The sequence below is a fragment of the Cyclopterus lumpus genome, chromosome 7, assembly GCF_009769545.1.
Source record: "Cyclopterus lumpus isolate fCycLum1 chromosome 7, fCycLum1.pri, whole genome shotgun sequence".
In the NCBI taxonomy this organism is placed as follows: domain Eukaryota; kingdom Metazoa; phylum Chordata; class Actinopteri; order Perciformes; family Cyclopteridae; genus Cyclopterus; species Cyclopterus lumpus.
Window position 1 is genome coordinate 15,228,183 of NC_046972.1, and position 14,652 is coordinate 15,242,834.

General features: G+C 39.5%; 2 protein-coding genes across 3 annotated transcripts in view; one reads left to right on the forward strand and one right to left on the reverse strand.

Moving 5' to 3' along the window:
• dnajc5ab (DnaJ (Hsp40) homolog, subfamily C, member 5ab) overlaps positions 1 to 6,231 on the reverse strand; it is a 22,458-nt gene extending 16,227 nt beyond the window's left edge. Inside the window, exon 1 of the mRNA XM_034536870.1 lies at positions 5,996 to 6,231. The gene's annotated coding sequence lies outside the window, so the exon portion shown is untranslated. The remainder of the gene's footprint in view (positions 1 to 5,995) is intronic.
• LOC117733318 (proteasomal ubiquitin receptor ADRM1-like) lies at positions 5,764 to 12,984 on the forward strand. Of its 2 annotated transcripts, none has more exons than XM_034536867.1 (10): positions 5,764 to 6,389; positions 7,135 to 7,368; positions 8,178 to 8,294; positions 8,829 to 9,039; positions 9,512 to 9,593; positions 9,685 to 9,821; positions 11,256 to 11,390; positions 11,761 to 11,918; positions 12,313 to 12,415; positions 12,524 to 12,984. In XM_034536867.1, exons 2-10 carry the CDS (start codon positions 7,159 to 7,161, stop codon positions 12,610 to 12,612), a joined length of 1,242 nt encoding a protein of 413 aa, XP_034392758.1. In that variant the 5' UTR covers positions 5,764 to 6,389; positions 7,135 to 7,158; the 3' UTR covers positions 12,613 to 12,984. The 2 variants fall into 2 exon arrangements, with proteins under 2 accessions (XP_034392758.1, XP_034392759.1); XM_034536868.1 differs by having other exon boundaries at positions 6,254 to 6,389; positions 9,515 to 9,593.
• The last annotated feature ends 1,668 nt before the right edge of the window (positions 12,985 to 14,652 follow it).

Here is a 14,652-nt window from a genome sequence, read left to right on the forward strand (position 1 = left end):
ACGCTTATGACTGCATATACATTCTGCATACACTTAAGTCTCATCTGATAATCAGGTTGTCATCATTTAATTTCAACAGCCAAATATGGTAGAGACTATGGTAGCTATATTACCGTTTTCGTGAAACTAGAATTGCAATCTATGGTTGTATTTATGCACTTATTTTTAGGTAGTTTTTCTCTTTTACTCTTTTGTTGTGTGCATGTGTGTAAGAAAAAGTATGAAGAAATAGAGCCAGGCTTCTGTTATCTTGCACCAACAGCTAGACAGAAAAAGTCACATAAGTGAGTCCTCTGTGTGAAGCTAACATGAAAACCGTGTCGACAAAATGTAATGTCATTTTCGTTTAAGTACAGCGAGAGATGTGTTTGACTGACTGAAATGAAATAAAACAGGATGTAGTCACCATGATTTCCTTGTGGCTCGTTATGAACAAAGAAGAAAAATAATATCCCCCAAAAGAACAAAAACAGGAATGTAAGGTATATTACCAATACTGCCAGCCTCCTTCATGCATTCAGTGAATGCAAAAGAAAATGTACTTATGCACGAAACATATTTTCTTCAAACTTCATCCGTCTCTTTTGCAGTTTCAAACAGACTGCACAATATTGTGAGATTTATAAATAATACAAATAATTGTTATTTTCAGCCTTATTTCAATCAATCAATTAATTATATATATATATATTATTTTTCATCCTTACCACATTTATGCTGCAACAGTAGAATTAACACAACAAAGCAAACACCAGGAATGCAATCACAAAATAATGACATACGTCAAATCACTATTTCCTTGCGGGCACAAGAAATGTGAAATGTCTCCAAACAGGCTAGGCTAGTATTTTTTGACCGACCAAAGCCAAAGATATTTATTTACAAAATGTGAAACTTATCTATTCATTTTACACTTTTACTCCATCACTCTTGCCATCATCACACTATCTTCCACCTCTCCCTGCTGTTTTGTCATCACTTCCTCATTAACATGCCACCCAATCTCCTCCCCTCGTTCCTCATTTTCAGATGATGTTTATTTCTCTGTCCTATTTTTATTCATTGCTTAAAATTTCCATCATTTCTTATCTTTTCCATTTCTCAGTTTTGCACCAATTCCATTTCCAAACACCAACTTTCCTCCAAGTGTCGTTTACACTTCACTCTCCTGTTTATCCTCCATCCCTTCTTATTTCACTGTGTTGATCCCTATTTTGATGCCATTATGCTAATGACAAAATATAGAATTTCTGCATTCCTTGAATGTCCACACTCATTTTACAAAAATGAATCAAAAACATTCTTCTAAAAGCCTACAGCAATCAGAAGATATACGCCTCTCATCTAAATAAAAAAGACTGAGGTTAAATTTGCTATTTTTTACAGTATTATCAATAGATCGTTAAAAGTACGTGGGACATTTTACAGCTACTTCCTCTCTTTCAAGTACAAGGTTTATGTACACATTTCTGGTTATTGTCTTTGCACCACAGGGTTGCGCAACAGAATGCAGTTTGTAGTCCCATTTCGCTACATAAGAAAATACACAAAAATAACCCCATCGATATTATATGGTGGAGGGTGGACGATGCATTTCGAAGCCTCACAGTCTGAGGAAAGAGTATACTCTGAAGACTGGTGGTAAGGCAGATGATAACGTCTCACACGTCCCAAGGGAGGTGGGGCCATGTTTTCTGTATCATAGTAAATGAAATACCTTTGAATTTTTAACTGATGATCGGACAAAACAAGACATTTAAAGATTATCTTGGGCTACAGTGAATGAAAACAGGCAATTTTGACTATTTCCTGACATCACATGGACACAACAACTAAATCATTATTCAAGAAAATATTCTGACAATTAATTGATAATGAAAACAATGGTTAATTGCAGCTATTATAATAGTAAAATGAAAACGATGCCTAGTTCACACACAAAAAACAAAACACAGAGACCAACAGACAGGCAGGCAGTGATTGTAAGTGTGCAGCTTATTCATTGAGATCAGGTTACAAACACACAGACACGCCATTTCAGCCTGAAAATCAATAGATGGTAATGAAACCTCAATGCTACGACTGACACAGTAAACACAGCTGCCACACATGTGCACGCATTACAGGAAATTACCCACTGATGCATTGTACGTGAAAATAACAAGGATTTAAAAAACTATTTTTTTGGTTTCCTGTGAGAACAATAACATTTTTTAATCACTGTCCACTTCGCAGCTCGAAAATGAACTGAGCCACTCTGAGCTTTATATGAGAGTAAGCACAAGAATGTCTTCTTCCTGTGCCACAGCCAAGAAGTGGCAACGAAGAATTGTCACAAAAATAGTAACAAGTAAAATGAGATTCAAATCAGCTGCACGGGTTGTCATATGTCAGAAGATTATATTGACAAGATGGATATGTATGCGTGGAATCTCCACCTAAAGACCTACCACATGATGACAGGGACTAAGCCCAAAATACAAAGATTGAAATTGGTCCTTTTCATTATTAGTTTGACATTTTATAGACTAAATTAAATATCAATTGATCAGAAAACATTCAACAGATTAAAACAATATGAATATATTACTTAAACTAGTATGTGATGATCACTGAGCACAGTTTATAAACATATTTGACTTAATAATTCAATCTACTAATTGATTGGTTTCATCAATCTACTCTTCACGTCAGTTAATTTATCAATGTTGAAATTAAATAATTCTTTGAAATCATGAATAAAAAACATATTTGGAAGTTGTAATTTCAACAACATGATCAGGTTAAATACCTAAAACAGCTGTGAAGACCTGTGAAGAGAAAAATTAATGGGAAAACATTATCTCATATCACAGCAATTGCCGAGTTGCCCTTGGGCAGTGCACAACAGGTCTGACTGCTAAGTGCTGAATAAAAGCTCTGCTTGAAACTAGTACTTCTAAAAATAATATTCCATAGTCCCAAGAAAAATTGTGTTTTAACATAATTAATAAGTTTGCTGTGAAATTCTCACATTGCAGCTTAGTTTGTCACACTATTCAGGAAGTTAGTACTTTATACAGAAACACTAATGATCCACCAGAGCAAATATCATGTTCAATCACAGTCAACGTTCAGAGAGAAATGACAGAGAAAACCAGGTGGGGAAGTTGTGGTGATGAAGATGGAACGACAGAGGTAGACAGAGGTGGAGGGTGGAGACGGCTGTGACAGGGACACAGAGATGGAGTGACAGACAGAGAGAGGGGATTGGTTCAGGGTGAGAAAGAGAAGGATGCAAAGTGTGAAGTTGCACCAAAAAGGGAATGTGAATATTTGACAGCCTCATGTGACTTGCGATCACAGGACTGTTACACAATCCTGTCCAGGACAAGGTCATCATTACAAGACTCATGACCTGAGAACATCAGCAGCCACCGTCTCCCATTTAAAAAAGGAACGTGTTTTTTCATTCAGGGGATCTGTGGTTTTCTTAAACTACAGGGGGAGATTTACTAGTTGGATTATTTACTGTTTCTGATTACTTTACAGTCAATGTTGTGTGTCTCTTGGTGCAGTATGAGGTTAATTGAAAGCAAGTTTTTTATTTTTATGATTATTTAAGCATAAAAATGTGTTCATACCAGAGGTAAAGCGCAGACTAGTGTCCAAGTGTTGAGGTTTAATAGCAGTATGAATTAACCCACTTGTTAGCAACCGTCTTTTTTAAAACACTTAATAGCTTCAAAATTCTCATGAAAGATATTTACTGACAGAATTTATGTCGTAGAACAAAACATTAATATCTCCTGAGATTGTTTTAACTTAATCTTATTAAACATAGAACAGAGTTCAACAAGTTTCTATTTTGTAAAATTAACCTATCCATCAGCATGAAAAATAGAGACTGTTGTTCTAAGCAAAAGGCTTCTTAAAAAAGGATGAAAGCATGAAGATGTCACTATGGGCCCTGGCAAAGTGTGATGTGGCTCAAGAGTTAGATAGGGTCATCCACTAATCGAATTATTGGCAGTTCGATCCCCGGCTCCTCCAGTCTCCATGTTGGAATGTCCCTGGGGAAGACACCGACAGCCATCTCATCGGTGCCTGACATTGGGCAGAATGTCAACTTGTTAAACACCGATACCATTTTCAGCCTGATATTGCCTCGATTTTTGCTAACCAATCACTTGAGACCAACATATCTACAGGGGATCAAATGCCATGATAACATTCTTTGAGTGTTACGTTTTAAGAGCAAAGCGAAGTTAAAAAGAGAATATAACCTATAATAACCTATAATGGTTTTTCCATTGTCGTTATTACTCCTCGGTTCCGGGGTACAGCTGACAACGCTTGTCAATGGTGTGAGTCCCGCTGCTTGGCACTAACTGGCTAATAATTTGTCCCCTGACTGCGCTGTTTTGCTTCACAATGCCATATAAATCCATTGATTTGAACTCAGTGGAGTGGGCTGATTCAAAGGTTGAGACCCAGGCAAGGGCTATTGGTTGGTATGCATGAATGAACACTAGTTTAGATCCTGATAAGCATGTGACACCTTGCATGGCCACACCTACTATAAGTGTATGAATGTGTGTGTGTGTGAATGGGTGAATGTTAACATGTAGTGGACATCACTTTGAGTGATGGTCGGAAGACTGGAGAGTTGCCCCTTTTCACTATTTTCTCACATATTATAAACTAATTCACCAATTAATTTGAAAACAAATAAACAGCAGATCAATCAATAACTAAGATAACTGTTAGTTGCAAATTACAAGTGAACTTATCCACATTTTAGTTAATAGTGTAGCAGAAGATATCATCTCCCTCTCTGACCTATTGCTGGTTTGTTATCTAGATTTCACCTTATCTGATAATACTGGCTTTTTGTATGAGTCACTGATGATCAATTGAGGCGGAGCTCATACTGATGACAGCTTTCACCATCACCAAAAATAAATAAAAGACCAATCCACAAACAGTCATATGCCGGAAGTAAGTAACACTGCACATATATAGTACATTTACAGCAACACCACTACAACAGATTGTTCCACAAAAACATTTCTTACAAAAAATAATAAAATACTTTAAGTGTGAGTCCTCAGAATCAAAGTTGGGAGAGAAAATGTAAATAAATTGATGTAATGCCTGCTAAAAAAACACATCATGACTTATACTGCAGGACTTGGTTGCTGTGAAAATAACACGATTATAATTGCAGCTAATTGGCTGAACAGAGCCAAAACTGCGACTTTATAATAAAGTCTTCGTGACTACATATCTTCTGCAATAAACACACACGCTGCGTGCACTCTCACGCACCCCTCTCACGTCTGACAGTGTTTGATACCACCTGCCACTCCACACACACGTCACGAGGACAACAAGACTGAAAGAGACAGAAGCCTTACTACAGCTATTTCAGAAGTATTGACCGGTTAAGAACAATACAATGGAAGTCATTTATACTACCTAACTATCGATTCGTAAATAGCGTGGCTATTTTTGTTGACGCACTATTAACTTCCAAGGGAAGTTGCACCTGTCTCTCCAACATTAGCAAAGACAGGCGAGATCACATATACGTCAGCCCCTCACTTGGTAACAGACTACAAATCCGGATTTAACCTGTGGTGTCTTTCTCTCAGTCACACCAAAGACTGATTAACCCACGTTAAAAAAATCGCGTTAGGACCCACAATAATCGATATAACAATCCAACCCTCGTCTGCCTGCCCTCAGATACTGTAACCCAGCGCTCTCGGCTCGTGACTGGCAACCGAACTAGAAAATAACGGTCGGCTCGGGAATCAAAACCGTGGTTAAAGCGGATAATCTCCAGGCGCCGCATCAAAGGCACACTCAAAGCATCCATGTTGGTTAGCCGAGGCTGCACTGGGCGACATGCCCGGTTTGAATAACCCAGCTAGCACTTAACGCTAGCTCGCTCACTAATCCAAGGGCAGCGAAGCTGACTTGTCTTAGCCCAACTGTGTGCGTCTCTTACCTTGTTTCAGTGTGGCTTCTCTGTAAATTAAGTCAACCGTAACGTTAACACTATTTGTATTGAAATAACACTCGCATCACAGATCTGCTTTTCTTTCCGCCGCTAAACCATTCAAACAGCCGGTGATACAGCCGCAGAGCTAACGGCTACACTAGGAAGGAAGGAAGGAAGGAGCTGTCAATCCTAGCTGAACGGAGCAGTCGCGCTGAAACCCGCCCACTGACTCACCCGCCCTCTTTTTCCCGAAGCTCGTTCGTGGTGACGGCAGGCGCGCTCACGACACAACAGGAAGTCAGGCTCGTTATTTGTAACAGAGAGGACGTCAGAGCATCTTTGCTAGTAGCTAGCGACGTGAAGAAGAAACAGTTTGTGAACTCAGCCTACACGAATTCAGGTATTTGAACGCGATCCATTTGTAAAAAACAGTTTAACATATAGCTGCTCCTTGTACAAAGTTAACTGTTATTTCAACATTTTGAATTACTTTTTCTCGTTAGTTACATTGTGAGACATTTAGCCTTTGTTGTTCCTGTGTTTAGCCAAGTCACGCGCTAACGTTAGCTAACATGACATCCGGCGTGACTAACGTTTCCTGGCTAACCGCTACTTTTGTTAGCCTGCTCAAAACTCCTGAAACTTTTGGACTATACCACAGCACTACTACGGTCAAATATCAAGTTTAAAGTTTGATACTATAAGAAATATGTGTGTGTTAGTCTATAACCTAACGTTTCAATCAATTTCAGTTTTCCTCGGTGGAAACTGAGTAACGTTAAAGTCAAAAGTCCTGCATTCAGAATTTCTTTAGTTTAGCTAACGTAGCTAGCTAGGGTTATAGTAAAAGTATTTGAACTACAAGTATGTTCCTGAGAGTTATTCTTTGGCCAACTTGCACTGTTAAGGTTTTTCTAGGACTTGCAGGTAAAAAAAGTCATTTATACAAGTGGTGCATTTCGGTCCGTGTTCACAAATTCAAGAAATTATTGTATTATGTAGAATACATATGGTTACACATAGACACAACATAATTGATGTCGCCACCTCTTTGTAGAGGTGTTGCTCATACCAGTAATAATCATGCCACAGTATGTAAACGATGGTCTTGCAAACCTGAGCCTTTTTTCTTCTCCTGTATTCAGGCTTGTTTACAAAGAGATCTAAAGATGTCGTCAGGTGCTCTCTTTCCAAGCTTGGTGAGCGGCTCTAGGGGAACCTCCAGCAAGTACTTGGTGGAGTTTCGTGCTGGGAAAATGACCCTGAAAGGGAACGTAGTGACACCGGACAAACGCAAGGGCACTGTATACATTCAGCAGTCTGACGACTCCCTAATTCACTTCTGCTGGAAGGATAGGACGACTGGAAATGTTGATGATGTGAGTAACTTTAAAATTCTTACTGTTACTCTGATGTAATATTTCCTAGTTGTCAACAAAACTAGTCATATTTGAGGCCAATGTATCCTTCTAGCACTAGTCAGCAGTAATGATTTGCAATTTGTTAAATTCTTTTATTCAAGATCCAACTGCAAATACTTTAAATAATCAGTAATTCTAGTGAGAGAGACATTTCTAAATCTAACCATGCTTGTACTTTGTTGTTTATATATTGCTGTTTAGGTCTGTGGTTTAGTTGACACATCAACTTCTTTTAACCAATAAAATCCCTAACTAAGCCCGCAGATCGGTCAACCGGAACTTGACTAGGACTTATTGGTGCAGTAAACTGCCGCCTTTCCCGAGGGTTCACATGGAAATCATCAGCAAAGACTATGACAACTTGTGTGATCAGACGTTATTAAAAAAAAACATGGCGTGATAGAGGTTGTTACTATGATCAGAGATTTTGTACGTTCCGCAAATGAAATGAGGGCTGTGGTAGAACTCCTGAAATAAAATTAAAAAAGAACACGTCTTACTTTGTAAATTTGCCCATTTCTGTATTTTTACAAACAAGCATTTTTCATACACCTAATGCTTACACCTTGAATCCTTATTTAGATGGGCTTCCACAGAGCAAGCAAGGTCACTGTGTCTTTATTTCAGAGCTGCAGTGATGATGTTATTAATAGCCTTTGTTTTCCATTTCAGTAATCGATTGATGATGATTTGTTGTGGCAGAGCAACCTCAGTGTTTTTTTCCACCTTTTTCTTGAATGTGTTATGTTTTGGCTTTTCTGTTCCAGGACCTGATCATCTTCCCAGATGACTGTGAATTCAAGAAGGTGAGCCAGTGCACCACTGGACGTGTCTTCGTGTTGAAGTTCAAGGCCGGATCCAAAAGACTGTTTTTCTGGATGCAGGTGAGAAGAAGATGCCCCTCATCTTCTTTCTAAAAGGAGGAAAAGTTGTCTTTTGTGAATGTATGATGTCTGTGTCCATTCATGTGCAGACAGATGGATGTGCAAATAGAGGGAAACTGAGTGGAAAACTGAAGTAGGTGACAATAAGAGTAATGATTAGAGGAGAGAGATTATTACACTCATGATGACAGGGTATGCATGGCTGTAATCAGTATATTTGTCAGGCACCCACATGTTTTGGACTTGTTTGTGTCCCTTTTATATTCTTTTGTTTAAACAGAAGTTCTGATTTATTGAGACAGATTTTGTCCATTAGTTTTCAGCAATGTGTTTGTAAAATTACGTCCCATATGAAACGGATCGACTAAAACACACTTAGTATAAATTCAGTGTTTTTTCAAATCTTTTTGGTGTTGTTAATCCTGCCTTGTGTCATCACAGGAATGACTCGGAAAGAACGGAGCCTGTTAATTTGGTCTGTGGGGAATTCAGATTTTTATTTTAAAGAATTCCGGCATGTCTCATTTCCATCAGGAACCAAAGACTGACAAGGATGATGAGTACTGTCGTAAAGTGAATGAGTACCTGAACAACCCTCCCATTCCCGGAGCGGCAGGAAGCGGAGGCGGCAGCGGTCACGAACTCTCTGCACTCGGAGGAGAGGGAGGTCTGCAAAACCTGCTGGGAAATATGAGCCACAACCAGCTGATGCAGCTGATCGGACCAACTGGATTGGGAGGACTCGGTGAGTAGCACTGGATATTTCTTAGATATTTATATATCTTGACACTCACCACAGCAGACTCATGAATTTGTTGAGCGAGGGACATCTTCTTCAGGAAACAACCATAAACATGGTGCCATAAGAATTTGGTCATATACAGGCTGCTGTATAAAAAGACGAGATAATGTAAAGACTCGCAAGTACAGTAAACCTCCTTTGTAACTCTTAAAGACAAATTAAAATATTTAATTAAAACATGATTATAAGCCAAAATATCCTTTTAGTAATTGAACAATTACAAAATGTTGTTTTGAAAAAGAATATAACTTGTAGTATTGAAAGCTAACTTTAACATTTGTCTTTCCTTGTACTCGCTTTTTTACATCCTTTAAATCAACACAAAGTTATGTGAAGCTTATAACTGCTGTATTTGTTTTAAATAAAAAGCCGACCTAAATTTGGACCCTTTTTGATTTGTTAATGTTTGTCTAAGGAGGTTTGGGAGCTCTAGCAGGACCAGGACTTGCCAACTTGCTGGGCAGTGGAGGACCTGCCACAAGCATCTCCTCATCCAGGTAAGGCAGAACACAGATGTAGAACACAATACATGTAAAGAATAAGATAAATTACTTCTCAATATTTGTATTATAAATTATTCCTTCTTAGCTCTCGTAGCCAGTCAGCAGCTGCCACTCCATCATCAGGCGCAGCCCCCAGACAGAGTTCCTCTCAGGCCCCCACCACCCCTGTGACTCCTGCTGCAACCGCTGTCTCCCCTACAAGTGTTGCTCCTTCCACTCCAGGTACATGAAGTGCAGTGCTGTCATTATGTTTCAGTTTCACTGCCAATTAAGAATTACGCTTTTTATTAAGAGGAAAAAACAATTATCTTTTGTTACATTTTAATATATTGTTCAGTGTTTCCCCTCCCATTATAGTCATTTAAGGTTCCCTTTCCTATAGAACAGGTCAACACCTTGTTCTTTTATTAAACAAACTAAATGGCCGTATGTTATTTAGCTAATTTCTGTCTCTACATGGTCTCACGTTTACAATTCTCCTGTGCTCTCTGTATCGCGCACGTCGAAGGTCCGCCCCGATGCGCACACAGACAGGTGAGCCCCTTCCACTAGTGGACAGAGAGCGTCGGAAAATATGTAATGTGAAAAGCAGTTTAAAAAAAAAAAATGTTCCCAGGGTAGTGAAGATGGCAACACTCGCTCTACAGCTCTCCTGCTCTGGGTTAGTACAGAAGTACAGAAACAAGCCAAACAAGTGCTTACACCCTTTAAGCCCCCCTAAAATGTTCTTCAGCCCCCCCACTCTGCCAAGTAATGTCTCTCGTCAACTGACAGCCAGGATTATAGGCAAGGAGTTTAGCTCAAAGTAAATGATGTACGGAGTGAAATTGTAAGTACAGGTAGTTACAGAATGTGGCTATTTGTAGTAGCTTAAGTTTAGGTTTACTTTAGGCAAATTAAAGGGAATATTGTAGTGGGTCATTGGGTGCCTTCCATTTCAACCCATCATACAATATTTATCATTCAATAATTAAGATGTACTTGAAATTTATTTTTCATAGTTTTTTCTCCATTGAATGGTATATTTGACACAGAACTAGTTCATCTTTATCTCAGTGATAGTGTTCAAATGAACATAATATATCAGTGGTATATAAAAACTACACGGACAACAAAATACATGTAAATGTTGATCAAAATTAGTAAACAGTAAACAACTAAAAAGTTGACCCTGTCGGATCCATTGTCCATCCATTGTGTGCGGTCCCTTTTTAAGAATTAGGATTTGGGAGTTTATTTGTCTTTCCTTTTACAAGCAAGAAAATCTTATTTGAGAAAAGTTCATATTTGTGTTGTCAAATTTCACTATGAGCCTGAAATTCTGTCTTGTGTTATCATATACTGAACGCTAGTAAAACTACAGAGCAAAATCACACTCTTTCTGATTGAACCAATCTATGAACTGTCTGAAACGATGGATATCCGCGGCCCCAAATGGGTTCCCAAAATAATTGTTGCGAAGGAGACCATCTTGCAGCCTGCCTCCGGATCTCGACAAATGGTCCAGACGTTTCTCAGTTTGCATATCGAGAGGCTCCCCGAAAAATACACTGCAGTGACAAAATCTGCACACTTTAAGTGTCGCTGTTTCCACCCCCCCCCCCCCAAAAAAAAAACCTAGGGGAAACACTGTTGTTTACTCTGTCTCATTTGCAGCCTCAGCTCAGACCCCACTGGCCCCAGCCTCTGTGGGAAGCCCTGCCTCCCACCAGCCCATCCAGCTCAGTGACCTTCAGAGCATCCTTGCCACCATGAATGTCCCGGCAGCGTCGGCTGCTCAGGGAGCAGCAGGTGAGTGACTAGAGCAGCAAAGGATCACAAAACTCACGGTTCAGATCATTTCATGGTTTTGAGTCCCTGATCTGATCAGGAGAATAAAAGGAAGCAAATATAATGACGAGAAGGCATTAATGCCCATTTTACATTATTACTGAATATTGGCCGATAAAATTTAGCAGTAAAATTGTATTGCACACCATGATGGTACAGATCATGGATTAAGGATCAACTACAGTCTGTTAAACCACTATGAGCAACTTATGATTAAATGTCAGTCTGAATAACCGCATCAGCTAAGTGAAGGAGACGGAGAAAAGAAGCCAACAACAGAGAATAAAATGAATGAATAAATGACTGACAGAGGTCCTTTCCTGTTCTCTAGTGGATTTAGCAAGCGTTTGCACTCCGGAGATGATGGCTCCCATCCTGACCAACGCTGAGGTCCAGCAGAGGCTTCTTCCCTTCCTCCCTAGTGGAGAAAGTTTACTGCAGAGCGCTGATGAGATCCAGAACACAATTAACTCACCTCAGTTCCAACAGGTAAGTAACTCCAAATAAACATAACAATTCTGGTTTAAACATTTATGTTGGGGTTAGCTAGGGGAATAAAACAATTCCAACATATTGATCCTCTTAGGGGAATACAAAAATTCCAACATATTGATCCTCTGTGGAAACGAGAACAATATGAACAGATTTATGCAAATGTAATCTTTTTTTTAATTGAGAATCAGACAATAATGATATCAAAGATGTGAGATAGAGGTGGTTTTTTTGGATGCACTATTGAAGATCTCTCACCCACATGTGATTTGTAAAATGGTGTCTTTAGAAGTACCAGATTTTTAGCTAATTGGGTACTATGGGTAGAGTGCTTTAGGTATGTGTACACAGTATTTAATCAACCCCAGTGACTGTTGCCTCCTTCCTCCAGTCCATGAGTATGTTCAGCAGTGCCCTGGCCTCCGGGCAGCTCGGCCCTCTCATGAGTCAGTTTGGACTGCCGACAGAAGCTGTGGACGCCGCCAACATAGGAGGTGAGACTCATGACGTGGAACATATGTTTTTACATTTTATTTTATTTATTTTTCTCAACTTATACACATATTTCTTATTTATTCATATGTATGTTGTCTTCCTGTCAGATGTGGAGGCGTTTGCCAAAGCCATGCAAGACAGTAAAGGAGACGCCAAGAAGAAGAAAGAGGACGACGAGGACATGAGTCTGGATTAAACCTCACTCTGCCGCAGTAGAATCTGTGATTTAATTTACCGTGACAACCTTTTCTTAACCTATCTCCCATTTCATGTTGTCTTCCACCTTACTATACCAAAGACAACACTCTGCTCCTCACTCAGTGGGAACGGCAACATTTAGCAGAGCTGTTTGACACTGCTACCTTTCTTTATCAACAGCTCCGTTTTGTTCTATTGACAATTACTTTTACTCTGAAAGGTCAGTTTATAAAATTCAGGGAGGGTTGAGCCCAGGGTTTGATTTTGTTTTCCTTCTTTGCACATTTCAAAGCCTGGCTAAGTGCTGATGCTCTCATGCTTTCTTTTGTGATTCACTCTTAATAATAAAAAATCATATTTGCACCCAAAACAACTTACCTCAAGGCGCATCTTTTGCAGATGGGAAACAAACACTGAAAAGTGTAATTTGTATTTAAAAAAAGACTTTATTTAAAAATACATTTACAAACATGGGGGCTGGGAGTGATGGGGAGGGACAGCTTATTCTTTCTGTGAGAAATTCTTTAAAAAGTGGTTATATTACATAGAAGTTTTACACACACTCATGTTTGGTACATGTTTACATTTGTGAAGGAATAGCGATGGGAAATGTTGCCTGAACCTGGACACAAGCTGACAGATGGGATGGTTATGTTAGTTCTCTTCATATAGCAATCAATCCCACTTGTATGCCCTGTGAGGCTTTCAAATACTGTGACAATATAGCACTATATTTATTTAATTTCGGTTTTATTACCTTAGACAACAAAACATTGACAGTCAGATACATTAGAGCATTCAGAAATAATTTGGAAGTTGACATGAACACCATTCACAAGTCGGAAACTGGTTATTACAGTAACTCCAACGTGACTTGAATGCAGCATTATCAACAAGGTTGATATAACGAGAAAAGAGATTGTGTGAGGAGGAGAAGGAAGTGAACTTCTACTTCTAGTTTTTGCTTTGCACCCTTACTGTAGAAGAGAAAAGAACGTTAAGTCCCTTAAACACAAGCAACAACAGCCAATGACTGATCTGCTCTAATCTCCCTTTTCTATGTAAATACCAGTGGTGGAAGTATTCAGATTTGATTGGCCACACACAAAATCACACTTCTTCCAGCCACAGCTGCCACAGTAGTGCTGTTTAGTTGTTTTATCTACAGAAAAAATGGGCCATCAGATTATTTGGTCATTTTGTTATTTTTTTTGAATGTCACAGAGAAGAGAAATGAGATGCAGTACCGTTTTCAGCCACAACAAAGGGGCTGGTGGCGCTGTTTCAAAATGGAATTTCGGATGCAGCCTAAACTCAAAGCCCAATCCATTTGTTTCAACTGAAGTAGAAAAATGCCCACACTGCAGAGGGATCTCTTCTGCCTCAATTTCATCGGCGATCAAGAATGCAAACGCTATTTCTTCAGCCATAGTTATCACAATTAGGTCTGTAAACTAGTACTAAACTAGTTCCAACTGTTTTTGTGACTTCCTGAACACTAACTTCCTGTGTGTTCTTTGAAGGCAGCTGAAAAGTGTCTGACTTGATCGCAGTTTTGTGGCAGCGGCCGCCTGCTCTCGTCTGGTTTCCAGGCGAGGCGCAGATCTAACGAACGAGCCTAATGTGTGGGTCTCTAGTTCCCAAAAGAAACCTTGTGATTGAATAACGCAATATATGACACTTTTGTTTTGTGCTACTGCCTGCTCCATATCTACCTGCGCTTGTTTTGCTTCTCTGTCAGGATATTCAGTGGCAGTCACAGTATACTTCACTCTTCTCTCACACAACAACATCTTCAACAACAACTTTACTATGTACACAGTTTCCATTGTTCGCAGCCCCCCCCCCCCCCCCCAGTTTCCATTGTTTGCCTCCACATATGAAGAGACGCGTCTCTTCTCCCTAGGGCAGAGACAGTGGATGGTGCCTCTGCCTGGTCCTTCTCCCCTGAGAGAGGGTGTAGGGCAGAGACCGTGCTCTGCCTGGTCCCTCTCCAACGAGCCTAGTGAAACTCACTTCTATTTATAGCTCTGGCTCT